This window comes from Phallusia mammillata, chromosome 5 (assembly GCF_965637545.1).
Source record: "Phallusia mammillata chromosome 5, kaPhaMamm4.hap1.1, whole genome shotgun sequence".
Taxonomy (NCBI): Eukaryota; Metazoa; Chordata; class Ascidiacea; order Phlebobranchia; family Ascidiidae; genus Phallusia; species Phallusia mammillata.
The window spans coordinates 8,526,671-8,554,264 of NC_137256.1; the positions used below are offsets into that span (position 1 = coordinate 8,526,671).

General features: G+C 39.2%; 5 protein-coding genes across 6 annotated transcripts; 4 read left to right on the forward strand and 1 right to left on the reverse strand.

Moving 5' to 3' along the window:
• The first annotated feature begins 641 nt into the window (after window positions 1-641).
• Window positions 642-12,816, forward strand: LOC145230479 (intermembrane lipid transfer protein VPS13B-like). 2 transcript variants are annotated; one of them, XM_080095909.1, is made up of 4 exons: window positions 642-832; window positions 1,082-1,154; window positions 1,237-1,316; window positions 1,520-12,816. In XM_080095909.1, exon 4 carries the CDS (start codon window positions 1,532-1,534, stop codon window positions 11,831-11,833), a length of 10,302 nt encoding a protein of 3,433 aa, XP_079952035.1. In that variant the 5' UTR covers window positions 642-832; window positions 1,082-1,154; window positions 1,237-1,316; window positions 1,520-1,531; the 3' UTR covers window positions 11,834-12,816. The 2 variants fall into 2 exon arrangements, with proteins under 2 accessions (XP_079952035.1, XP_079952034.1); XM_080095908.1 differs by having other exon boundaries at window positions 1,252-1,316.
• A 30-nt stretch (window positions 12,817-12,846) lies between these two features.
• On the forward strand, window positions 12,847-14,584 carry LOC145230484 (transmembrane protein 14C-like). Its single transcript, XM_080095914.1, has 4 exons — window positions 12,847-12,923; window positions 13,628-13,729; window positions 14,138-14,225; window positions 14,386-14,584. Exons 1-4 carry the CDS (start codon window positions 12,848-12,850, stop codon window positions 14,447-14,449), a joined length of 330 nt encoding a protein of 109 aa, XP_079952040.1. The 5' UTR covers window position 12,847; the 3' UTR covers window positions 14,450-14,584.
• Window positions 14,513-15,187, forward strand: LOC145230483 (armadillo repeat-containing protein 7-like). Its single transcript, XM_080095912.1, has one exon. The coding sequence runs from the start codon at window positions 14,513-14,515 to the stop codon at window positions 15,119-15,121; it is 609 nt and encodes a 202-aa protein (XP_079952038.1). The 3' UTR covers window positions 15,122-15,187.
• A 2,750-nt stretch (window positions 15,188-17,937) lies between these two features.
• Window positions 17,938-21,266, reverse strand: LOC145228277 (uncharacterized). Its single transcript, XM_080093285.1, has one exon. It carries the CDS (start codon window positions 21,264-21,266, stop codon window positions 18,201-18,203), a length of 3,066 nt encoding a protein of 1,021 aa, XP_079949411.1. The 3' UTR covers window positions 17,938-18,200.
• Window positions 21,267-22,621: 1,355 nt separating this feature from the next.
• Window positions 22,622-25,989, forward strand: LOC145230481 (toll-like receptor 7). Its single transcript, XM_080095910.1, has one exon. It carries the CDS (start codon window positions 22,762-22,764, stop codon window positions 25,816-25,818), a length of 3,057 nt encoding a protein of 1,018 aa, XP_079952036.1. The 5' UTR covers window positions 22,622-22,761; the 3' UTR covers window positions 25,819-25,989.
• Window positions 25,990-27,594: the final 1,605 nt, after the last annotated feature.

The window sequence follows — 27,594 nt, forward strand, 5'->3', positions numbered from 1 at the left end:
TTCCTTATTGTAAGTCCAAGTTTTATTCAAATGTACCGCTACTTGCAACATTAATAAAATTTAAAAACATACAAGACAACCCAAACAAATGAGTGCAAATATTTCACTTTAACTGCTAAATGAATTGCTTAAATCTTGCATAAATCAGCTAAATAGCATAAAGTCTCAATTTCAGTTAGTGTTACTGAGAGTTTTTAACCTTTTGAGTAGCATTATCAATCTTTCTATTGACGCCCACAAAACATTTTTTTCTAAACCAGTTTGACGTGTTCGTTCGTTCGAGCCAGTCAGCAGTTTAACATAAAAATCGTATTTAGGAGGTTAAAGGTGAAAATAAAATTGGACGCAAAAACTTTGTAAATGGATTCGTTACAAAATATCATACAATAATGTTTACTATAAAGTCATAATGCACCTGTATGTTATAGGTAAGGTGTAAATGTTTACAGAGAAGTTCATAACACCTTTTACAATTGTGACTGTAACGATTTTGCCCAATTTTATTCATTTCTACAATTGTTTTTGAGGTGCTTCATGTTTTTTTTTAAATTACCTTTCTCCGGGCGTTGTGCAAAAACTTATGATTCTCATGTTTTTTAAAGATAACTTTCACTCTGGTAAGTTGTCTATGATTTCCCAACGCTATTCTCAGAATCGCTCAACCATGAAACAACACTAACGTCACTCCGAGTCCAAATGTAATGTGCTTGCAAAACATGCAAGATTGTCAATAAATAAGGATTAACTATTGTACCGATCAAGTTGGTTCAGAAGGAAGAACAAATATTTATCTAATTGATCGACGAATGTGATTTTATAAACCTGAAAACTGGTCAGTATAAGCAGGATGACAGTGACAGTACATTGTGTTCACTGTTCAGCATTTCTGTTTTTTTCAGTCACGTGACAAATAAGACGTGCATGTAAAAATATAAACTTAAATACATTTTCGGTCTTACTTTTGGTGAAATTGCATTCACCTTTTTTTGTAATACTTTATCCACTAAACTTATATTGACTTTTGACCTAACATGCATTCTAAACTTTGTCCCCTGATGCAAATAAAAACGTTTTTTACCAGGTTTACCACGGTTGCTTACATACCCAGAAGCGAGATGTTTTTCCACATGAGGAATTGTAACAAAATGACAATGGTAGGCCTGTTTGATAAAAATACGAATACTAAATTCTGTTGTAGACAAATAAAAATCTACTTGTATCTTTATTCTAATGTAGTTTGTGTGTTTTTAGAACTAATCCCAGTTTCATATCCAACACATTCAAGCAAGGAGTGAAATCTATTTATTTGCATTGAGGTATGCTGTTTGCTAAACGAGCAAGTAATAAAGAAGGTCAATCAATGTTCTCCTATCTGTTTGTGATGTAGACCCATAAGATATAACTTAGATGAAAAGAAAACCTTTCATTTTTATGAAATTGGCAGATTTAACATGTCATTGATAAAAGTTGGCAAACACTCTTGAAGTGAAGCGTTTGTAACTGACACATTTTTTTGCAGAATTAAAGCAAGATGAACATGCTAAGATTGGAATCGTATCTGTCGCCTTTCTTGCTGAGTTACTTATCCAAGTATATTAAGGACATAGAGCCCCAAAACCTCCAGTTCTCATTGTGGGGTGGAGATGCAGTTCTCCACAATGTGAAGTTCAAACTAGATGCATTGGATAATGAACTGTTTGGGGCTCCATTCAGCTTTGTCAGTTGTCAAGCACAAGAACTGAAAATGCATGTTCCTTGGAGCAAGCTAGCTTCAGAGGCAGTTGTTATCACTCTGAACACAGTTGAATGTGTGCTTAAACTACAATGTTCCAAGCCAGAAAAGAAGCCAACTAGAGAAGAAACGAAGCCTGCCACACAGCCACAGCCATCCTATGTTGATGGTTTGATCACCAAAATTAAAAACAATATCAACATAGTGGTGAACAACTTGATTTTAAAGTACATTGAAGATGATTTAGTACTCTCAGTAAACATACAAACTGCCAAATATCATTCAGTTGATGAAACATGGCAACCTGCTTTTATAGACTTAAGCGAAGGCAGTCCTTTTCTACGCCGAATTTTTGAAATCAAAGACATGACAGTATGCCTGGACAAGCGAGGCACAAGTGGACGTGTAGAGTCTTTTGAAGACCCAATGCTTTTTCGCTGCCATATCATAATGCGTCAACATTCCACTTACCCTTCGCACACTTCCAGAAAGCCGTCGGCCACGAAATACGACTTTATGATTGAAAGATATGACCTCACAATCAGTGAAACACAATTGCCTGCTTTTCTTCGCCTATTACAGCTCTGCTTGCACATTTACTATGGTACTATCCTTATTACCAGAACACAGATTATGGATTCCAATACAAATGACCAAGGTGATGAGAACCAACAGGGCTGGGCCTCTTGGGCATGGTCATATGTGCCGGCTATTGTAAATTATGATGAACTAGATGAGGTGTCTGTTCGCAATCCTATCATAGCATTTGGTCTGTACATCAAGAATGTTGTTGTCAGTTTCAAACCGTCTCAACCAGCCAGTGCAACCCAAATGAGACGATCACGCTCATCAGCGTCGGAACCCATACTTCAAATGAATGCTCAAGGGTTTAGTGTAGAACTAGTTGCAAGAGGCTTGGAGTTTTTTTCTTGTGATACAACCATAGCTAAATGCTCTATGTATTGTAGCAAGGGTGCTCATGCAGTAGCAAGGCAGAACCTCACAAATGTACAAGATGAATTTGGAGATAACAGTATTTTACTTGGCTATGCAAGTGGATCAATGCTCGGTTTTTCAGCCAATTCACTGTTTGATTTTCGATCCCCAGAAAACAACAATGTGCCATTCAACTACCCTTTGACAAAAGATGCATATTTTGCAGAAGAAGCTCAAAATAATCCCAAAGCCTTTATTGCAAAGTATCTTTACATAGCAGCTGATGGTCGAAACCAAGAAACTGCCGAAGAGGAAGACTTTAATGATTACTTGAGGTATATTAAACTCACAGATGTATCAGAATGGAACAATGTACGAGAAAGATCTTGGAAGACATTTGTAGTAGGTGGAAGTGAAAGCAAAATTCTTGCTGGGAGCCATTTTGTCACTTGCTTCGATGTTCTGAAAAGATGGGCTGAAAATCACACATTTAAAACATACCCACTTGCTGTGAAACACCATGTGAAGAGACCAGAAAAACTTGATGAAATGAAGATTCTACATTTTGTACCAGCCAGAAATGCAGTGTTTCAGCTACAGAATTTTACCATTATTTTTCCAGCTTTACATCTCCAACCACACAGCTACAAGGCAAAGCAGTTTCATCGTGTCGATCTGTTGGCCAAAAGTAGTGATACACATCCACATGTACACACTGATATGTATGGAGCGAGATTGCCATGTATAGCTGTGTATATTCCTAGTTGCAGCTTTACCATGAAGCAGCCAATGTATGCACATCACCTTGCAGCATATCTTTCCTATTTCCATTCTCCACCAACAAAACTCATGCAAACCTGTAACACTTGTTATTCAGGAAAGTTCGAATCTGTACAAATAAATCTGAGTTCTGTAAATGTTGACCCAGCAGAAGAAACTGATATGAAATGTTCAGGATCTGTCGTTTCAGAGTTAAAATCATTTATGCTCGAATCTTATTGCCTACAAGGAACTGAGCATTGGCAGGACAGACTCTCAATGCTCCATACACAAATTAAAAGCTTTCTTAATGAAATACTTATATCAACATCTCCAATTCAGTTTGAGATGGTGTGCCACGTGCTAGATTCTTGGCTGCAATTGTTTCAAAAAGGAAAAGATGTGGACCCAGTGTTAGATGTTTGCTTTCTTGAACAGACTTTCATTGCTTCTTCTGATAAGTTCCTTTTATCTTTGACTGGAATCATTGCGGAATGCAACAACACATTCTCGAACATGTCAGTGGCCACTGCTGTTAAAAATGTCAATGTGAGTTGGCACAAAGTCAGTGGCGATCTTGTGTCTCTTGCAAAAACCGCAGGGATTTCTGATCTCACTGTTGGAAACTCTCCAAGTTGTGATGAAAAAACAAACTGGCTTGCTGTGTATTTGCAGATTCCGTTTACAGATTCAGAAAACGGCTGCATCCTTGTCAACATGCACCAACTTCATGTGTCAGTTTTGAATAAACTATGGAAGGTTGCCTCACTCTTACCGAATGTTGTTCCAAAACATTTAATTCCATATCTCCTTGATGAAACAACCACAAACAAAAGTGATAATGTACAACAGCAGAGCTACTTGGGTTTGAAACAAAAGTTTGTCGTTCAGTTCCGTTGCAGAGGCATTAAAGTGTGTGTAGCTAGCAAGGAGCACAAAAGAAATGATTTAGCTTCCTTGCCATTCGAAAACACACCAGGGTTGCATTTGGTACTTCCAGAAACTTCTGTATTTACCTCTGGTCATAAACAAGTCCCAATTGTGCCTCAACTGCTTGTAGAAGGTGTACAAGTGAACCCATACTCTGAATTTGGAACCTTCAACTTTACCATGGAAAGGGCTGAAGTGTTTACAGTACTATGCGATAAGGTTGATCAAAAATGCAGAACACTACATATTGCTCATGCTTATTCTGCAACATGCAGGTTAGTGGTTACTCCACCAAAAAAGGAAACCACCGTTCCCAATTTTGCAATACATTTGGATGTTGAACCGATTGAAATTAAAGTATCACAGGCTCAAGTTGAAATGTTGGCTAAACTTAGTACATTGGCACTTACTACTATTGGATCTATGCAAGCCAACTGTATGGTGCCTTCTGTGGTTCATAAAGCTTCAAACAAGGACAGTGCAGTCCATCCCTCTAATGTGTCTGATACTCCAGCAACTACGCAAATGAGGGATGACTCAAAGTCAAATCTAAGTGCACTGGTAAATGCAGAAGTACCCAAAAAAGTGTCATGCACTGTTTGGCTACAATGTACTCTATCACGCTTCACATTTTCAGTGTATAGTCAAACCAAAAGCAAAACTACTCTTACTGTTGAAGATGTGAGTCTTTCTCTTGACTACCAAAATGTGTATCTGAAGTTGATGTCTTGCTGCTCTGGCTGCAGGGTACACCATCTTATAAAAGTAGACGGTGATTGGAATGAGTCTGATGACTTAGGAATCTTGCTTACCCCAATATTTGCAAAACTACCTGTGCTTGTTCGGACATACAAACCAACAAAACTGTCCCATGCAAAAACCGAGAGTCGTGAAACCTTGCAGCAGAGAAAATTTTGTGAGGTAACATTCACTCAAGCTTTAACTGCCGACTACCAGCGCCATCTTCAGGAAGAGTCACAGGACAGCTTGGATGTTGCTAACTCATCAGTTGTAGCCAATAGCGATGCTGCTACTCCTCCTGTAAACCTTAGACAATGTGTCAGTGAAGTAATATGCTCCATTCAGGCTTTTGATTTCCTAATATGCCCTGAAATTATAGCTGGCCTCCTTCCAGTGTTTACACCGCTCCTAGGGATGTTTGGAGTCCTAAATCAAGCTAAGAAACAAACCACAGTGAAGAAAACAAAAAGTTTGGAAATGCCTGTACTGTACTTCATGCTAGCTGGAGCAAGAATTTTTCTACCGAGTGCAACTACTAAATCTTCTCTCGATGATGTTCTGATTGTTTGTTTAAGCAAATTGGAAGTGAATCCACACCCACCTAATCCCCTTACAAGACTAGTGCTTGCCCCTGCCATCTACAAAAAAGCTGGGACCTCAGGCCTGCTGCAAAGTGTTGGAAGTGCATTGGAGGACAAACAGCTTGAATTATCCCTTGATGATATTAGTGTTGGAACAACAAATTGGAGTGAAGTTTCAACTTACCTAAAACAACCAATGCCATATGAGAATCCAGCTCTTCAATGGAATATGGCTGGTAAAGTTGGACCACAAATAGACCCACTTTTTCATCCTATTTTGCAGGAGTTTGATTTCCAAATTACGGTCGCTCCCTCAATATGGTACCGCAACAAACAACAAAAGTGGATAATCATGTGTGCACCTTCTTTTGAAGCAAGTTTTGCCAGCGATGTTGTATTGCATGTCACCAAAATGCAACTGGATGCAGTGACAAACCTTTTTGCAGACTGGACTCATATGTATATTGCTACATTTCAAATGGACACAGCTATTCTGTTAAGCCCAAGAGAACATGAGACTCCAGGTGATAGTGGCTTAAGTGTAGGCAGTGCATCCCATGTTACTGAAAAGCCTGTTGTACCAACCACGGTTGGATTAGTTGGTGATGGCCTTGTGGCTGCACACAATGTAAAAATCTTAGTGTATCAGTATCTAGTGGATGCACAAAGTACAAAAGTGAAACCAATGTGTGTTTTGGAAATGTTTGAACCCTCCATGGTTGTCCATGTGTCTAGAACACAGCAAAAACTGGAGTTTCAGTTTCATGATGTTGCCATGAACTTGGCAGACGAAAATTCACAAGATATCTGTGCCTCAGACAAGGATTTGAAATTCCCGCTGAGTTTTATTGAAACAAAGTCTGGGGACAACGACAAAAGAACTGGTGTACCACCCTCCCTTTGTACCATCAATGTGCAACATTTCCTAACCACCAAGGCCAGCATTAAAGCGAAAATTGGCCGACCAGTGAAAATTTCATTACAGTCAGCTTTGTTTTGTGTTCTTAAAGATCTTCAAAGTTTTATTGTGACCCAAAAGTCCAGCATTACTTCTGTTGTAGAGCCTGCAGTTGGAACAGAAAGTCTACTCACTCAAATTCCTGCCTTTTCATTGGAAACAAAACAAATTGTCATTGAAATTATTGGCTCTGAAAGTATTCTCCGTGGCTCGATTTCAGACGTAAAGGCAAATAGTCAAGTGACTAGTCATAAGGTGTCTGGTTCAGCGATGGTCTCCAATGCATCTGTTAGAATAAAAACAAGTGATAGTGAGTTTAAGCCAATGCTTTATCCTGTGACACTGCATGCAAACTTTTGTGCCAATGTAGTAAGGAATATGCAACAAACCCTTTTCAATGTGTTGCTCAACCTATCTCCAACTAATATGTCTGTGAGCAAAAGCATCTTATCATGTGTGACAAATCTTCAACGAAGTGTCCAAACATGGGTTAACAGCTTGCAGCAGGAAACTACTAACTCGAGTCCAAGAAGAGTTCCTGCAGTAGCAACAGAATTTGATGATAAGACTGTTTGTGTGACAAGTCTTGATGACCTTCGTACCGGAAATTACACTTATGTTGTGGCTAATGAACAAACTCCTGTGGCTAACCAAATTGTGTTCTCTAATGAGCCGAACATGTGTTCAATGGCTTGGTGCTATGAAAAGCCTCATGCAATAAAACATGTCTATATTACACCAATTCCATTTAATACTTCAGAGAGCGATGTCATTAGCTGCAGACTTGAATGCTTTAATGAAACAAAATCAGCTTTTGAAGTTGTGCAAAAATTCCAACTTTCGGAATCGAAACATGTCGATTTTACCCTATTTGATGATTCGACTCCTTTTCACCAAGTCCTGTGCTCGTGTCAATGGAGAGTTATGATTGACAGCACTAACACAAGCACTGTTTCTCCAATGTCTCTTGCTGCTGCAATGCAAGTGGAGAGTATGTTTAACACTCGATTTGTTCCTAACTTTACATTGCAATTGTTAACTGATGATATAGAACTCACTCTTTCAGATGATGAAATTCAATGCATAAGATTCAAAGTCCAGAGCTTGGATGCCTCTGCAAGGCTTTGGTTTCATGATGATGACATGTTAAGCGTTGTTAACAGTTCAATTGTGTGTTCCTTGGATGTTATAGACTTCACCAACCTTACATGGCTTCCAGTACTTCAACCCAACAGCTTTCAAGTAAAAATAAAGAAGGATGTAGATTCTGTTGACTGTCATTGCGTTTGTGATGATATAACAGAATTGAATGTTAGCCAAAAGATTTTACATGCATACAGCTACATACAGGAAGAGTTACTTGGTTCCCAGGCTTCACCCATGCAAAAAAGCTGCATAACTTTATGTAACAACACATTGGAGACGTTGGTGTTTGGCCAGGCTCTCACGGATGAATACCTTACCTTGGTACCTAAATCCACTGTTAACTACTACTGGAGAACACATAAAGTTGACTTGAAACTTCATGTAACAACAGAAGGAATACCGGACTGGAACTGGACAAATTCATTTTCCATTGCTAAGCAGGATAGTTTTTCTCTTGACATCGACCAATCGAAATCAGTTATTGTGTCTGTAGAGAAACAGAATGCAGCAAAAACTTGTGTCGACTTTCATGGGCAAACTCGTTTAGTTAACAGATTGCCAATTGAAATTCAGTGTCAGTTGTTGTTCACAAATGACCATAGGGAAAATTACACTGTTCCAGCGGACTGTAAAGTAGAAATTCTGTCTTCACTTGATGCAGTATCTTCAGTTTCCTTTAAAGTGCCCAAAACGAACTATGACCCAATGAAACTCATTGTTGCAGATTTATTGAAAACCAATGGCAACACAATGTCAATGTACTTTCCCAATCTGGAGAAGGAAGTTTTACATAGCCAGGTGTGTTATCACAAATCACAGCTTGTCGATGTTCTTGTCCTAATGCCACATTTCATGGTGCGATCCCATTTACCGAAACCAGCGTATCTACACGTAGACACTAGGAGCAAACAGGCTACAACTTCAATCAAACTTGCAGGAGGGGGCAATGAGATTCCTTTACTACAGTTGCCTCCCAACACTACTCACCATCTTACTGTGCAACTTAATGAAAACCAGTCACCGTTCGATGCAAAGGTGCCTATTCATAGCTCCTTGGTGTACTCAATGGACGAGACTCACTATCTAGACAAGCCTCTCTGCACTCTTCAGAACTACTACCCTTATAACACGCCGTCGTATGAAGGTACCGGAAATGATCCATGGTCTGCTGGGGATGGGAATATTCATGCTAACTTGTCAATGTACGCCAACTCTCTTTTGATCGAGATAACGCCATGGTGCCTGGTAGTGAATGACACTAGCGAAGTGATATGTATCGTGTCACAAGAAAATGGCACAAGTATCATACAGCCAGGTGATGTGACAGTCCCTCATCACTTCACTGGACCTTTTCACATACGGACAAGCAATAGTTCATGCAGCCAAAAGCTCTTGTTACATGATGACGTTCACACAGATCATCCAGCCAGGATGAATTCACTACAAGCTGGCCACATCCTTTCCGAAAGCATCCACAGCATATATTTGAAAAAACAAAACATGCTGTTAGATTTTACTTTAAAATCATGTGTTCGACATGGTATCAGAATTTTAACAATATCTTCAACGTGGTGGTTTATCAACATGTCAACCAGCAGACCACACATATTAGTCAAGGGCTGTGCTAACCAACAAGATGAAATAATGTCAGAAAGGAGTACGGCTGTTGAAATTAATACAACGTCCCCTGTCCCTTTGCTTGCTTGGCAGGTAGAAGCATCAGTAAATGAAGAAAGTAGTGATGAGCTTGAAAGTCCTACTCCTGTAGTTGCATCACCAGAGGAAACATCATCTTCATTTATTTGCGTTGACAATGGTGGAAGTGACTCCCGCATGGAAATGCTCTTAGCTGATCGATGCGTTGCATTTTTTGTTAATGGACAAACTGCTGTTGTGTCAGTGGGAGACGACTTCTCAAAGCGATTAGCGGATTTCTACAGTAAGGAGAAAGATGGAGGTAACAGTCAAATGATTGTTACTAAACATTCTGAAGATGAGCACTACTTTATTGTACTAAATGATGCAACACATTGTAGATACCAAGTTGAAAACCTGACAACCAGCAGTTTTTGTTTCTCAGAAGTAACTGACCACAAAAGCAGTGTCCTTAACTACACTGTGCCTCCTGGTGGTTGTGTTCCTTTTGAGAGCTACATGGATGCTGAAAGCTTCCCAAAATGTCGTCGCATTTATCGCTCTATCAACCTATTGTTTTCTGCTCCAGACGAAAGGGGCTGTGTAAGTGTGCTCATTCCAGACATTGAATACAAAACAGAAATTAATATTCCAGGCTTGGGCACAAGACCGATCCAAGTGTCTCGCCAACATGGCTCTATCTTGCTTCAAGTCAAAACCGACACCAAAGACAGAGAAGAAACTGCTGATCGAGAAGAGGGACAAAAATCATTTAACTGCCATTTAAATATCAAGGATTGTAAAATTGTTTTGCTTGATGATGTCAACAATCAGAATCAGCGAACAGATGTGGTCCATGTTTGTTTTCATGATGTGATGTTCAAAGCTGTCAGCGACCCACTGTCAAAAGCTTGGTATGTGCAGTTTTCCGTGGGCGACTTCCAAATGGACAATCAACTTTTTGCAGTGCCTGAGTTTCCTGTATTCATGTGGTCATGCTTGCCATACACATCAAGCAGCATCGAAAAAGCTCTCCTGGTTGATTTGACTTTAACCGATAAACTTCACCTGGATACCATTGATGTACATACAGGTGCTGTACAACTTAAACTTGAAAGCATACTGGCTAAGGTTTTGTCCTCCCTGTTACAGTCATATGTTGACTCTACACATCTTGGAACTAGTGCCAGTACAGCAACTGGCGATACGTTTTCAGCTTCAGTTAGAAACGAGGCAGCATTGTTTCGTAATCCACTGAGGTTTACAACTTTAACAATTCATCCATTTGTCTTGCTACTAAGTCTCAGAGCAGATGTGAAGCTGTATGTTTCAGTCGATCGCGGTGCGATATCATTTTCCAAGTTTGTTTGCTGTGACCTCGACACTACAACAAACGAGCTGATACAAGAAATAACAAGACACTATGTTGCTGATGCAGTCTATGGTGCAGGATGGATATTGGGATCCCTTGACATTCTTGGCAACCCTGCTACAACACTGAGAAGTTTTATGCAAGGTGTCACTGACCTTGTGCTTCTCCCATATCAAGGACTAACGAAGGGACCCACTGCTTTTATTGGTGGCTTCGCACAAGGTGTTTCTTCCCTTTTGAAACACTTCTCTTCTGGTACTCTGCGCTCAATCACCAACATTGCTACCGGCATATCAAGAAATCTTGGCCCAACTCCTGATGTAATGCAACAAAGTGCTTTAGATTCTGGTGAAATAGGCATCCTCTTGAAACATGGTAATAAAAGAAACAAAGAAGAAAGACAAGGTTATGTTGGAGGAATTGGGAAAGCGATCGTTCATGTTATGACACGACCAATAGGTGGTGCAGCAGGAATGGTGTCAAAAGCAGGAGAAAGCATTTTACGCAAGGCTGGTCTTGAGATCTACAAGCAGAGGAAGTATTCAGCAGCATCTACCCAATCCAGTTTATGCCAAAGCTCTTTGACAAAATTTACAAGCAAAGTTGTTGAATCGGACGTTCAATCGCCAGCGTCTGTAGTTGCTATATTAAATGCTAAAATGCTGAGCGTTGACATTAAAGTGGTTCTTGCTTTAACTGAATCCTCTCTGTTTATTGTACGCCAAGAAGATGAAACTATTGAGAACAGTTTGCCAATCAAGGACATTGAAATTTTCCTTGAAGAGGAAAGCGCCAAACAACAAACCAAAAACGTTGTGTTGGTCATTCAAAGAGCTACATCAGTTGCTGTGGAGAAAAGGTCAGTTTACAAGGAGAAAGTTGCTGAATACTTAGGAGTGGAAGAAGAATTAAAACACAGACAGGAAGAGGAATCTAAAGACATTGTGAAATATAGTGCTGAAGTCACTAGTCACTCATTAGCCATGACGTTTTGCAGCCTATTTGATAAAATTAAACCTAAACCCAATAGGTTTCAGTGGTGAAAATAAATGCACTGAAAATTGCTACCTTTGTTTTTCAAAGGTTGGAATATATGTGCAACTATGGTAAAATATATGCAAATTAACCTGGAAAGAAAGACATTGGCCAACAAGCAGACAAAAGTGACACCTTTTTCTCAAATGTTTAAGCAAAACTTCATGCAATCAACAGTGCCAATAAAACAGGATAATATATACACAAACTGTATTTGTACACATACAAAGACAAGAAACTATATTGTATTTGAGTTTTACCATGACATGATGCACCTATTTTCTGCATGTACTATATTTGTGAATTGTGAGCAAAATTAGGAATATGTGTCCAACTGCATTTCTTCATCAAAATGTTGGTTTAACTAATAGATTCACATTTTACATTCACAATGCACTGCTTGTAACAAAACTATGTGCAATATATTTAAAGTTCTATAATGTATAACATGCTGTGCCCATGTTTTGGCCTTGTCCTGTGTTAAATAGATGGTATACCAACAATTTTCAAGGATCTGTTTTTTATTGTGATGTTGTATTGAAAAATCCTGTTTGATTGTGTGGCATATTCATAAAAAAGTAAGAAACGATTATGGCAAAAATTTATCAAAAAATGATTGTTGAAAAAAATAATAATTTCAATTTGTTTGTGACAATTTTAAACAAGATTATGTTCTACCGGGGGGTGTACCAAGCATGTTAAACTGTGCTAAATATGCATGTGTTTTGTTAACCATGCTGTTTTCAGTCTTGTAGCATTTTCAAGTCGAAAATGTACATTTTGACCTAGTTGTGTTACTTGTGTAAAAATTTTGCAGTATACTGTATGTGCAGAAGAATGAGACATCCAAATGTACTCTGATGTGTATACTACCACCTATTCTGTTCTTTGGTGCTTAATTTATAATCTGGTGTTGTTCCATAATTACCCTTTTAAATTTATCCTTTTCGTTTTTTGCTTGGCAAAACTCTATTTTTATTTCTATTCAGAACTTCCTGTAAGGTTTATAATACACTGTTGTTATGGGATTTGACTGGGTTTCATTTGCTTATGCAGCTACTGTGGCTTCTGGTGGAATTATTGGATATGTAAAAGCTGGTAAGAAAATCTGGAACATTATTTGTTTTACCTGATTTGGTTAAGTCCATAATGTTGTTCCGGTTTATTGGTAATGTCTGTTTTCAGGTGTGGTGTTGTGTTTTTACTATCAGTCACTCGTGATGCATAAAATGACTTCAGCAATGAAAAATAGGCATGGGTCAAAAAATTTTGTTCAAAAAGCACTGATTAATCAATCCATTCTTAGGTTTGGCTAAACTTGTATGCTACAATACACATACAAAGGAAATATAAAACATAGGATCATAGTTTTGTTCTGAAAGAAGTTTTTTGTGCTTTTACTATGTTAGACACATCTGCGAAATGACAGAACTCCACTGAAATATTGTTTAACCCAGGGGTGGACAACCTTTGTTACTGTAGGACCAATTATAAATGTCAAAATTGGATCTTGGGCTGCACATGTTCATCACACAAAGTGATTTTGCTGTGTTTCTTACCAAATATGCTTAACTACAAGTATAATTCGTATTTGATTCTAGCCACATTTTGCCAGATCGTAAAAAACTAGCATCAGGCACATTGATTAGTTTAAAAATATGTAATAATTTGACTCGTTTGCCAGTACTTTTGAAATCCAAGCGTCTCTGTGGGCCGCACAACCTTTAATGAAGGGCTGCATGCGGCCCACGAGCCGCAGATTGCCCACCCCTGGTTTAACCCCTTTCTGTTTTGGTTAACAGGAAGTTCAGTATCATTGGGAGCTGGGATTTTGTTTGGGGGTCTTGCAGGACTTGGGGCTTACAGATCATCTGTTGATTCATCAGACATCTGGCTATCTTTGGGTAAGTTCATGTTTTTATAATCAAGAATCACATTAAAATAACAGAATTAAAATGAAACACAACATTGAAATTATTTTGAGAACAAAAAATTCTGTGGTACGGTTTGTCACTAAACCACACCCAATTGACAGTGATAATTTCTCAAAAGACAGGTGATTTTTAAAATAGATATGTGACTTTAAAGTTGTACAAACAAATAAAACAAGTTTAGAACCACTCTGCCATAATGCAGGACTACATCAGCAACTGTAAAACATGCACAAAAAATAAATTGCGTAGCTGGACAGAGAATGAGGCCTGTGATGTTTGTTGCACAATAAGCATCATTGAATCAATACATCCTGTGCATTGTTTTACGATTAAGCATGTTATTTTATTCACAGTGTAAAACTTATGTTTTCCACACAGGTATTTCTCTCTCTCTTGGTGGGTTGATGGGATATAGATTCTACAACAGCAGGAAGTTTATGCCAGCTGGACTTGTGGCTGTTTTGAGGTAACAAAAATGTTTGTAAAGAAATTGTGGTTATATAAGTGATATTTCTATGATTTTTGTTGATATACATGAGTTATACAGGATTTTTGTGGTGTTATGTTTTGTTTAAAGTGAACTGTGAAGTTGCCAACTTTAACAAGTTTTTACTCTTTTGTTTCAGCATTGCTATGGTAGCAAGATGCCTTTGTAACATGAACAAGCCTTCCAGCAGCAAGACTGAATAACGCCAACTGTCATTGTTGCAAAAAAACAATTGCTTTATTGTGTTTTCCCTACTGTATAGAATCATGTTTTCCACCTACCAACGTTTAAAAAGGCGAACCACCTCCAAAGACCTTAACAGGCCCGATTACCTTCAAGCTCTTGTCACCGAATTTCAAGACACTACAGATAAACAAGCCAAAGAACAGGTCTTAGCTAACCTAGCCAACTTTGGGTACGACCCTATTAATTTTCAGTACCTACGTGATTTACATGTGATAGATTTATTTGTGGATTGTATGGATACCGATGAAGACATCAACGGTAGTATTGTTGAATTCGGCGTTGGCGGTCTTTGCAACCTTGCCGCGGACGCCAAAAACCGAGAGAGTATATTAGCTATACCCAACTCCATTGAACTAACAATTCGTTGCTTAAGTAGCGCGAATAAGGAAACAGTCTTGTCTGCTATGACGTTGATTATGCAGCTAGTGGTACCTGCTTCAAGACCTAGAATTATTAGCCCAGCCTTGATAAGTTGCATGGAAAAGTTTTCAACAGCCGAAGATGCTCGCTTGAGAAATATTGCATGTGTGTTTCTTGAGGATTATTGCACTCTAGAAGAACGATCTTCCGCTGCTGCCAAAACTGATTCCCAACCTCTACTACATATTCCCCTGCCGCCAGCGAAATAAAACCAATATACAATCGTATGTTCATTAATTGATGTAAATAAACTGCGAAACTAACAACTTTGAAAACGCGTAGCTAATGATTTTAGTTGAGATTATTTTGCTTGGGAAAGCACGTTCAGCGTCACTCTGGCACTGAACAGTCACCAAGCCGGAATTAGCTGCGCAACGTTAAAACGTAATGGGGCGCAAAACAGTAAATGGTACAATTGGTGGATGATAACATAATGCGCTAATAGTTCTTAGTAAAGTCAGTGTTCTGTTCACTATCTCGCACAAGAAGGTCTAAACTGCACATCATTGTTAGTTAGGCCTACCATATTTTCATCCCCAATAAAGAGGACACATTGTTGAAAGAAAAAAAAGTATTTTATGGGCACCCCCAAAATAAAAGCCTTCGAAATTAGACGCTATAGAATAGTTTGCATAAAGTTGAACGTTTATCACATAAAATACGCTTGTATTTTCAAAAAATGCAAATTTTTTTGAAAAAATAAGCTGATATGGCGGTTTTCAAAGGCATAATGGTCACATATGTATTTGGAAAGTCAGAAATTCTTCGAAAAGGAGGACATTTGGGCACTTTTTGTCTTTGGAGGACAACATGTTTTTTGTTAAAAAGGAGGAAATGTCCCCCATAAAGAGTATGGTAGGCCTATTGTTAGTTGTTTGTGCAACCTCATGTTCTACGCTTCATTGCGCATTGGACTACAAGCGTTTGATTGTTGCGTCACTCCTGCGCATGCGCGAACTGTAGCGTGGTTTGATATCAATTCCAAGTTCTGGCTGGGTGTCAGAGATCAGAGTTTGTCTGTTTCTGACTTTCTGCCCATGTCGACTGGTTAGCGATTGGGAGTTATGTATAATGCTGTCGTAGTTGTGTTAGCCGTGTGAAAATTCCTCGTCTGAGATGTCTGTAGCAGACCAAGTAGATAAATGCAATATTTCACACGAATTGCACGTTATACTTTTGCACGCTGCATTAGAGCAGCGTTTGCAGCTATTATGAAGAACAAACGCAAACAGTCCATAAAACGAACATTTCACACGGTTTTCAGGTACATGTTTTGCTTGTATGGGTGAAGTCATATTCTATTTTGGGACATTTTGCCTTGTATTTCGCAGTTATACATGTCCGGTCCCAATGACGTTGTTCCTGTTTTCGAGTATATTCTTAACACATAAAAAAGGCAAATGTGGACTTTGCCCAGTAAAAGTAACATTAACAAACGTAATTATGTGCGAGAGAAGAAGTTTACTGTTGCATTGTGGGACTATAAAAGCGCGTTTTCCGCCTTGAAATCAGAGAGGTTTTGGAATTGTGAAACGATAAACGTTTAGTAAAGAATAAAATTGTGAAGGGATAACCTTGCATTATGTTTCAGCTGATTTAAATATAGGATGTCTCAAATTAATGTTGCTGCAGTTCAAGTCAAGAAGATGGCATTCAACAAATTTAAGCAGACAGAACGAGGATCCATCAATACATTGTTATTTCTTGTAGCGTTTGGAGTAAATATAGACGTCATCGAGGTAAACGCTACACGTACCGCAATATCCCGCAAATAGCATTTTTGCCTAATGTCAGAAAATAGCTGAATAAGTTTTAGGCAGGGGCATTTTTTGAATCTTATACTATTATAAAACTTCAACCCAACCCTAATAGCCGTCAGCAATTTACCCGATATTTAGCGGTTTCCGCGACGTCCCGCAATCTTCAGCGTTTTAGTGTCACCCGTGAAATATAGTGGCAAACTGTAAAGATATACTGAATTGTAAAAACGGTCGAGTGATTCTGTGCATTGCTGTCACGGTAAGCTTTGTTGCATATGTTTCTCACTTAACGTGTTCGAATTTAATATAACTTTAAGTTGTGATACCTGACCGCCTGTAAACTGCACAGTCGACTGCAAGTACATATTGCTGGTGAGTGAATCGTATGTGCTGTGACGTCATGATGCTTTTGTCGGGTGATATGTAACTGCAGCTTTGCCACTCACTGAGTTACCTCTGTGGGAGTCCCACAGTGGGACATTTCTCACATTTTAAAAATAGCATTGCTACGTGGCTGAGTTTGCTCGTATTCTCCGATAAAATATTTCATTTGAGGGTGTGCTGTCGGTATTTTGGTTACGTATACATTGCGGTAATTTCGAAGATTGCTGACGCTGTGCGAAGAAGCTGGCCACTTTTCCGAAGGGACTGCTTAACAGTGGTCCTCCATATTCCTGGAACTTGTGTATAGGGCCAACTGTAAGCTATAGGAAACAATGGCATCTTGATCTGCGCTGACAACTGGTTTAATCGCAATTATTTTGTCTTGAGTTTATTATCATCACGTTACACACGGATTCTTGACACATGAAAAGCGCTCTTTAGTCTTTACGACAAAAACTACACCATAACTCCACAAGCCAGTAGTTCCCAACCGGAGAGGAATTTAATTTTTACGTGTGGTTTGTAAATGGAAACCTAAGCTCTGGGAATATAACCTGTGAAGTTAATAAAAAGCCTAATGTTACATTATATTAAAATGGTTTAGCTTAGCTAGCACTTTTTCGGTTTGCCGAATTTATTCGGCTGAATCGGTCACATTTACAAAGATTCGGTTTCGGACGAATTATTTGTTGCGGTTCGGTCGAAACCGAATCTTTTACAATCACAAATTTAAAGCGGTAAACGTACCTTTTGTGCTTAACAAGGTACCACACAATCCTCTAAACTCCGCCATAACCAAAAACACGTAATTTTTAATACATTATCGTTCCGTGTACACGACATAAAATTAAAATGATAATGAAAATTAACTATTCTGCTGAGTAACGCAACTGTTCGCGCTGTAGAAAAAGCTTTGTTTTCACGTCAAACGGGAAGCTTAAGAATTCGCGTGACGTCATAAAATGTTTGGTCGATTCGGCCGATTTTATTCGGTAAAACTGCCGAATATTTGGTTTGGGCCGAACCTAAATTTAGCTTTCGGTAGACTAAATCTCGATTAGGAACTACTGTTACAAGGGGACGACACACATGTTGTCAAGCGCAACAATGTAACAACACATGACATTAATACACTTTCAGTTCGTTAATAGGGTTTTACGGCAGAAAGAAGTGCGTCAAAAAACAATGGCCAGTTTTCTCTATCAACCGGGAGCTTTAGAACTGATTCTGGATTTTTGCGCATGCGCCGACGCAACAGCGCCCCGCAGTGGAAATTCTCTTCAAAAGTGACGTAAATCGAGCGTTCGTGTTCACCAGAAAACACCGATTGTTCAAGGGCAGCAATCACAAATTTTCCCTGAATACTTCTGCAGTAAGCGGCGGTTAGAATGACGATCACACGACGGCTTCGGTCGATTTTAAGCAAGATCTGAGTGATTGGAGACAAGCCACACTGGTCGTCTCTTCCTACGACGGCCATTTTTAATTGCGGTGCCTCTTCACAAATAACTGGGATCACGTGATCACTCACCCAATCGCCGACTTTTCTGTCAGCTTGGTCAAATATCAACACTGCATCGAAATAATACTTGGGTTCAATGGCGAGTGTTGTGCGTTGTGTCGCTGGTAAGTTTTCAAAGAACGCGGCCTTTCTTTTCTCGGCTTGGGCTGTCCCCACAACTTTATGTAAACGACGCATGAAGTGACTGTTGTATGAAACATAGACTGTGGCCAAAAACGCCACGACCAAAGCACAAAAGGCGGAAGTCAAGTTTTCAGCGCGTGGAGCGCGGCAAGTCGTATGTGAAATGAACGGGACAAACGAAACGACCGTTCTCGATGACGTCAGACACGTGACGCAACCACCATATCTCGTATTGGCGTCTTTCGAGCAATGATGCAACATACCTGGTTGATGATTGGGAGAGAAACCGCCGCTCTTCAACCAAGCGCCGAAGTTGTACACCAACGAACAGTGACATAAAATAAAATTGGACCTGAGATCGAGATATTCCAAACCAATCAGAAAAGATTTCGGGAAGACTGACGGTTTAACGTTGGCCACGAAATTGTTTCTTAAATCTAGATGCCGTAGATTTCCTTTTGTAAAGCACCCTGGATCAATGTGCGATATTTGGTTGTAGGACAGACCTAAATGTTCAAGGCCCGTGTGAACCCTGAATAAACTTGATGTCAGGGTTGAGATCTTGTTGTGTGAAATCTTTAACACCCGAAGTTTTCTGAAGTTTATCATAGCCGCGACGGGAACTTGAAACAACAGGTTGTGGCTGATATCAAAATGCTCTATCAGTTTGTTCGGAAACGCATAGTCCATGATAATGATGTTGCAAGATTGAAGCGTGACGTTGCGTACATCTGGTAAAAATCGGAAAAGTTTCTCAACGATATACGAAGTGTTTTGAAACAGTAGGCGGTTGTAGGAGAAATCTATTGCTGTGATATTTGTGGTGGTATGCATTGGTCCAAAATACGTGGCCTGGTGGTATGTGCTTACGGTTGGCCCGCAAAGCGATAGAGAATAGGGACTTGGAACGTGAGCTAGGCAGGAAGGACATTTGATCGTCCAAGGAGTCGTTAAAGTCAAGCTTTTTAACATCGTTAAGCCTGAGTAGGACTTGTCTGTTACAAAAACGAGGTGGTTGTATTTTAGATTTAGATATTGTAAACCAGTCATTGACCCGAAAACGTTTACCGAAACACTAACGATGTAGGTCACGGACAAATCAAGGACTCGCACCCATGGAAACAGGGCAAACAAGTCTGGATACAGCATGTGGAGATAGTTATGAGATAAATTCAAACTGTCTGCATACAAGGAGGAATTGGTCCACTTGCGATGCGGAAACAAAACGCTCGTGTTTGATTTCGGCCAATATCGGGATATTCGATTGTGGTTGACATTGAGAACTCGCAGCTGTTTAAGCAAGCGAAAGGCACTTGCATTAAATATCCTGATTCTGCAATGTTGGATGTCAATTTCGGTCAACTCCTGTAAACTGGACAAAGCGATGAATGTTGTGCTGTTAATCTCGCCAAGAACCAAGTTAATTTTTCGGGAATTATAGTAAAATAACGGGTTTCCAAATCGCAGAACGTGTAATTGAGTTGCGTTGGAATATCGTTCACCCAGTTGAAACACAATTTCACCATCCTGGGGCTTCATGGGTTTCGGATCGCAGTAATAGTTGTTGGATAAATCAAGAACACGCACATTGACTGGCAGATAGTCAGGGTTGGCTACTGTGCTGTAAAGACAGTTGCCATGTAGTAGCAAAGTCTGTAGTCTGTGGTTGTAAGCAAACATCGAACTTGATATGTTGCGAATGCGACAATAGGATAAATTGAGAAACTTCAGTTCAGTTAGTTTGTCAAATGATCCGTTTTCTATTTGCAAAGCTTTGTACATAGACATTTCTCCGAGATCAAGATGCACCAAATTTGTCACCGCTGCAAAATCATGTTTCTGTAGTTGATCAATTCCATTGTGTCCAATGTTAAGCATTTTTATCCTTTCCGAAAATGATTCAAACGGCACACGTGACAGATTGCTATAGCTGACGTCCAAGGCTAACAAAGACTTGCTAAGTGCTTTATCTTTCGTGCTAAACTTCAACTCATTGTCAGCTGCGAACAGAACTTTCAAATTTGAGAGCATTGCGTTGTCAGTGGGATTTAAGATGCTTATCCCAGTCTGTTGCACGTTCAAGACTTCTAGTGTTTCTGGCAGGTGACTTGGAAAAATACGAAGCCGATTTCCGCTTAGATCCAACAGTTTGAGTGAAGTCAGCGACTTGAAGGTGAACTCCTTTATTTCAAAGTACGAGCGACAGGATAATCGCTTGACTGGTGCAGCTGGACAATTGGAAGCCAGCAACAGAACAACTAGACGAGAATACCCTTTAAAATCAGCATGTTTTACCACTGTAATATCATTGTAACTGAGATCCAGGACTTGTACTCTGCTGTCAAGAATACTAGGAATCGAAATCATTCCTCGACGACTACAATTGATAAACAGAAATGATTGATTAATCCATGGAGTTATATTGGGAATATTTTCGGCTTGTTCGATGCGTACAACTTTGCTAAGGTTTTGCATTACAATGTTGTCGCAAGGGTCAGTCGAGGTTATGCTTGCAGACAAGCCAAAGATGACAGAACACAAGAAGATAGCAAACGTAGCTGCCATTATTACAAACTTGGACTGTATAAAACCTAAGACATGTTAAACTTTAAAGGTGGTGTAAATGTGTATCACCATGTTGCAGGTATAATCTCATCAAAATATAGTCAAAATAGACCGAACTACACAATATATGAAATAAAAATGCCTAGGGCACTGCAATAGATGGCTTTCTTCTATCAAAGCATCCATGCTAAACCTTACAAATCATTGTCTGAGTTTAGCATCCAGTACATCCTATTTATCTAAAAGCACTCTTCTATAACTACACTACACCTCGCAATATACAGCAGTAGTAACCCGTGTAAATCGGCTTACTTCTCAGATTATATTTCATTATCAAACTTGGTCCTCTTTGTTAAAGCAAATGGATTGTGCGAGAAACTGTTCTGAACTTATTTTTGCACAAGAACACTTTAACAATGGGGATTGTTTCAATGGAACTTCCTTTCACGTAAGGCAACTTGCTTGACAATACAACGCTTGGAACTTTTCCTCATTGTGAAAAAACGCATTTCCATAAAATGTTTTGGCCTTGATTAAAATTTGGGCAATTCATGTTTTTTATTTGATTGCTTTTTCTACGAGGCTGTGTTAAATTTTTGTTTTGTTAAAATATTGCTATTTTGAATACATTTTGGCACATGTTAATTGTTCACATCCAATAAAAATCAATTGTATGCACGAATGCGGTTAGTGAGGGAATAGGGATCATAAGTTTGGATACTAAAATATGCAAATGAACTACGTAATTTCCGCGTGCAAAGATTAATGAATCAACAAACCAAAGGTCGACTTAACGTTTGAAACAATAGGGCTGCATATGCTTATTATATACTTCAGTACTGCAAGCCCAGTGCAGCACAAGTAAACTGCTGGAAAAGCAACACTCGTTTATTATGCCCGACAGCAACAGCTTATTTTGTAATTATTGTCATTACCTGCTGACCTAGAGAGTTTAAAGAACAACTACAGTAATAAAACTGCCAACTGCAATCGCGCATGGATTCAGAATGCTGTTTGCACATGCTGTCTGATTGAGACTTTACTTCTGTTTCTAAGATATCATCTTACTGTTATGTCATAGTTTGTAATTTTCCTTACTTTACAATGAGCATTTCAATTGCTTGAGTTGTTATGTAGCGTTTCACTTTACTTGTTATGTACGGCGTCTTGATAAGATATATCCGTTTTTTTAAAACATGCCCAAAACATTTTAAAACATTTATCATTTGTTCCCCAATGGGGAAACTAACACATCATTTGTTGGTCTTCTTGGCAGCAGGGTTCCACGATAACACTGAAAGAATGTGCCGAATTTATATGTTTGTTTAAAAAACGTTATTGTGTTTATCATTTAAGCAAATGGCATAAGGCCTATATAAGTTTCGTGCTTCAAGAGAAAAAAAGATAGTCTCTGTTGCTTTATAGTTAATAACTAGATAGAGATAAATATATATCTTCCATATTTTATGCAGGTTTGTAGTGCATACTAATCATAATGTATGCTTTGTTTATATTTTTTACGTTCTTTGCCTTGTCTACAAGCATAACAATGACTGACCCTTGCGACAACATTGTAATTCAAAACCTTAGCGAAGTTGTACGCATCGAACAAGCCGAAAATATCCCCAATATAACTCCATGGATTAATCAATCATTTCTGTTTATCAATTGTAGTCGTCGAGGAATGATTTCGATTCCTAGTATTCTTGACAGCAGAGTACAAGTCCTGGATCTAAGTTACAATGATATTACAGTGGTAAAACATGCTGATTTTAAAGGGTATTCTCGTCTAGTTGTTCTGTTGCTTGACTCCAATTGTCCAGTAGCAGTAGTCAAGCGATTATCCTGTCGCTCGTACTTTGAAATAAAGGAGTTCACCTTCAAGTCGCTGACTTCACTCAAACTGTTGGATCTAAGCGGAAATCGGCTTCGTATTTTTCCAAGTCACCTGCCAGAAACACTAGAAGTCTTGAACGTGCAACAGACTGGGATAAGCATCTTAAATCCCACTGACACTGCAATGCTCTCAAATTTGAAAGTTCTGTTTGCAGCTGACAATGAGTTGAAGTTTAGCACGAAAGATAAATCAGTTAGTGAGTCCTTGTTGGTCTTGGATGTCAGCTATAACAATCTGTCACGTGTGCCGTTTGAATCGTTTTCGGATACACTTCAAATGCTAAACATTGGACACAATGGAATTGATCAACTACAGAAACCTGACTTTGCAGCGGTACCAAATTTGGTGCATCTTGATCTCGGAGAAATGTCTATGTACAAAGCTTTGCAAATCGACAACCGATCATTTGACAAATTAACTGAACTGAAGTTTCTCAATTTGTCCTACTGTCGCATTCGTAACATATCAAGTTCGATGTTTGCTCACAACCATAGACTACAAACTTTGCTACTACATGGCAACTGTCTTTATGATACAGTAGCCAACCCTGACTACCTGCCAGTCAATGTTAGGATGGTGGATCTGTCTAATAATTTTCATTGTGATTTTGCACCGGTAAAACCGTCCTATACACATGCAGTATTTAATCTTGGAAAACGGTATTCTGTTCTTCATCACCTAAGAGTTTTGCGATTTGGCAACTCAAGGCTTTCGTATGACGGAACAATGGACATTAATTTAGTGCTAGGCGAACTGACGAATACGTCCCTCAGTGCGTTATCACCCTTTGCACAGGTAACAGAAATTGAAATGCAGAACTGTAGAATAAAAACCTTTGATGCAAGAGCCTTTCGAGCTACTAAACATCTACGAATTCTGAAGCTTTCCGATAACAGAATTCAGGATTTCTTTCCTGCTAATGATTCAAACCCGTCGTTTGTGCATTACGCCTGGGATAACTTTACCAACGGAGTGGACAGTTTAAATTTATCCGCAAACTTTCTTCGCCGACTCTACTCCGACTTTTTGGCCGAGTTTTCATGGGCACGTTTTCTTGACTTATCAAAGAATCACATTGTTTTAATCATGAAAAACGTCTTTCGTCCGTTAACACGCCTTCAATATCTCAACCTAAAGTTCAACCCGATAATTGAGGTCACTGATGCATCTTTTTCCAATTTAAATTTCCTGCAGACTTTAATTCTCACCACACCTTGGGCAAGCAAATGCCCGTCTTTTCTCGCACATATTCCAAATCCCTATACTTTATCACTTTGTGGACCTTATACGCTGCCTCATACCGAATCCAGATATTTTGGTTACATGGAAAACGCTACTAATATCCTAAACATCGATTTTTCCTACAATAGACTATCGTTTGAAGATGATTCTTACATTTTAAACAGACTTTTTCGATTTTTACCCCAAGTACGTAATATTACACTACAGTATTGCAACATAATAAGACTAAATGAGGCGTTTCCAAACAAGCTGGTGGATCAGTTTGATATCAGCCACAACTTGCTCTTTAAAGTTCCGGTCTCGGCTATGATAAACTTTGCAAAGCTTCGAGTGTTAAAGATTTCACACAACAAGATTTCAACCCTCGCATCAAGTTTGTTTAGAGTTCACACGAGCCTTGAACATTTAGATTTGTCCTACAACCAAATATCACACATTGATCCAGGGTGCTTTACAAAAGGAAATCTACGGCATCTAGATTTAAGAAACAATTTCGTAGCCAACGTTAAACCGTCAGTCTTCCCGAAATCTTTTCTGATTGGTTTGGACTATCTCGATCTCAGGTCCAATTTTATTTTATGTCACTGTTCGTTGGTGTACAACTTCGGCGCTTGGTTGGAGAGCGGCGGTTTCTCTCCCAATCATCAACCAGGTATGTTGCATCATTGCTCGAAAGACGCCAATACGAGATACGGTGGTTGCGTCACGTGTCTGACGTCATCGAGAACGGTCGTTTCGTTTGTTAAATTCATCTCGCATGAGATTTGCCGCGCTCCACGCGCTGAAAACTTGGCATCCGCCTTTTGTACTATGGTCGTGGCGTTTTTAGTCACAGTCTGCGTTTCAAACAACAGTCACTTCATGCGTCATATACATAAAGTTGTGGGGACAGCCCAAGCCGAGAAAAGAAAGGCCGCGTTCTTTGAAAACTTACCAGCGACACAACGCACAACACTCGCCATTGAACCCAAGTATTATTTCGATGCAGTTTTGATATTTGACCAAACTGACAGAAAGGTCGGCGATTGGGTGAGTGATCACGTGATCCCAACCATGCGTGACAAAGTGCCGGAATTAAAAATGGCCGTCGTAGGAAGAGACGACCAGTGTGGCTTGTCTCCAATCACTCAGATCTTGCTTAAAATCGACCGAAGCCGTCGTGTGATCGTCATTCTGACCGCCGCTTACTGCAGAAGTATTCAGGGAAAATTTGTGATTGCCGCCCTTGAACAATCGGTGTTTTCTGGTGAACACGAACGCTCGATTTACGTCACTTTTGAAGAGGATTTCCACTGCGGGGCGCTGTTGCGTCGGCGCATGCGCAAAAATCCAGAATCAGTTCTGAAACTTCCGATTGATAGAGAAAACTGGCCATTGTTTTTTGACGCACTTGTATCGGCTCTTAAGCTTTAGGCCTATTCGTATTTAACAAAGACGTAAATATTGATTTCTTAATGCACTCATGACTGTTATGAATTTGTACATTTTAGATTGTGAAAAAGTAATTTGGAGTAAATGTATATTTGCTATATGTTTTTTTAGTGCACTTTATTCGTTTGTGCCGTTTGGATCTTGCTTGCATTAACGCGCTTTCATTCACTTTTTGTATTTAAAAAATGTTTTTGTACTGATTTTTCTGATTTTTGCTCTTGTACTGATTTTTTACAATTTGGCTGTGTATGCCAAATAGATAGACAGAATAAAAAGATACTCCTAATTAGAGCCAACTAATCAGTACGCATATAATAGCGCATTTAGGTGCTCGTTATACGCCGTGGGAGGACAATTTCTCTGCGTCATGTGTAGCGGTCACGTGCTTTTAAACCATCATTTTGGCACTTTGGTTTGGCTAAGCATTAAGTAATGGAAAATTTTAACTTTGCAACCATGACTTTTCGTTCCATGGGATTTATATGCTGCTTTTGCGACATATGGTATCGAGCGGTGTAACTTTACTGTTCCATGTGTTCTTATGATTCAGTAACTATTGGAAGCACATATTCAGTGTCGTTGGTACATGTTCCCGTCTTCCTGATATGTTCCAACAGCCTGACCATAAGACAGGCTGTTGCGTAAACCGGGTGTTTCGAAATAGTTGTGCAATCCATTGCAGTGCTGCATATCTTTGCAAGCGTTTAACTTAAAACAAACTAATAACTGATGTGAGTAAAAGAAGGTACTGTTTTGCAATGATCGCACGAAAAACGAGTATCAGTTTAAAAGCCAATTCGAGCTTTCAAGTAAACAATAACACAGCGCGCGCGCACACTAGCCCCCGCAAATTGGTGCATCCGATTGTGGTTTGGCCACGCATTTCAAGAAACTGCAACCAAGACACTACCGAGAACATTGCATTCTACTCGGATATCTACAGGAATCACGTCGCCAAGATCAAGCTGGCACATACGTTGTCGCCTTGTAAAGTAAGCGTGTTTGATATATTTCTATACTTGGCAAATTTCCCCTGTGTGCATGTTATTTACTAAACGCTATTGTGTAAACTAAATTTTGATTGACTTTGTGTCATTGGAAAACACAAGCAAGTTTGTAACATAAACGGTGCATTGTAATTATTAAACGTTAGTGTGTTGAATTAATTTCACTAAATAATTTTGTAACATAAGAAAACACAAGCAAGTTTGTGAAATAAAGTGTGCATGTTAAATAAATGTTTGTTAGACAATACGTTGTTGCATGCTAATTTATGTGTTGCATGTGCATGTACTGAAATTGTAAAAGAGGCAAACATATACACACACATCACCGTGGATCAGTTTATACAGTCAGTGACGTTTGGTCGCTCAGAAAAAAGCAAAAGTGTATCGCAAAAGAAAGACACACTTAGTAGTGGTCCTGCAGCGAATACTCGCAGCAAAAGCAGAATAGCTCGTTCAGCCGAAGACGCTACAACGACCAAGACCGCAGATGTCATTTTGTTCTCCACTGACAAGTCAAATTCCGAGGAGTTTCGTCCAACTGCACCAAGTAGCTCGACGCAATATTTAAATAAGGAAATTAACGAGGTTAAACAAAACATGTCGACCATGCTGTCACAACATGTAAATGATGCCTCTCAAAATTCCTTTCAAACGAATTTAACGCCATGCGGTATTCGTTTCTGAAATTTCCTCTTCTGTTGGACGAGGACAATAAAATTGAGATCAATTTCAAGGTGCTGGATAACTTTTT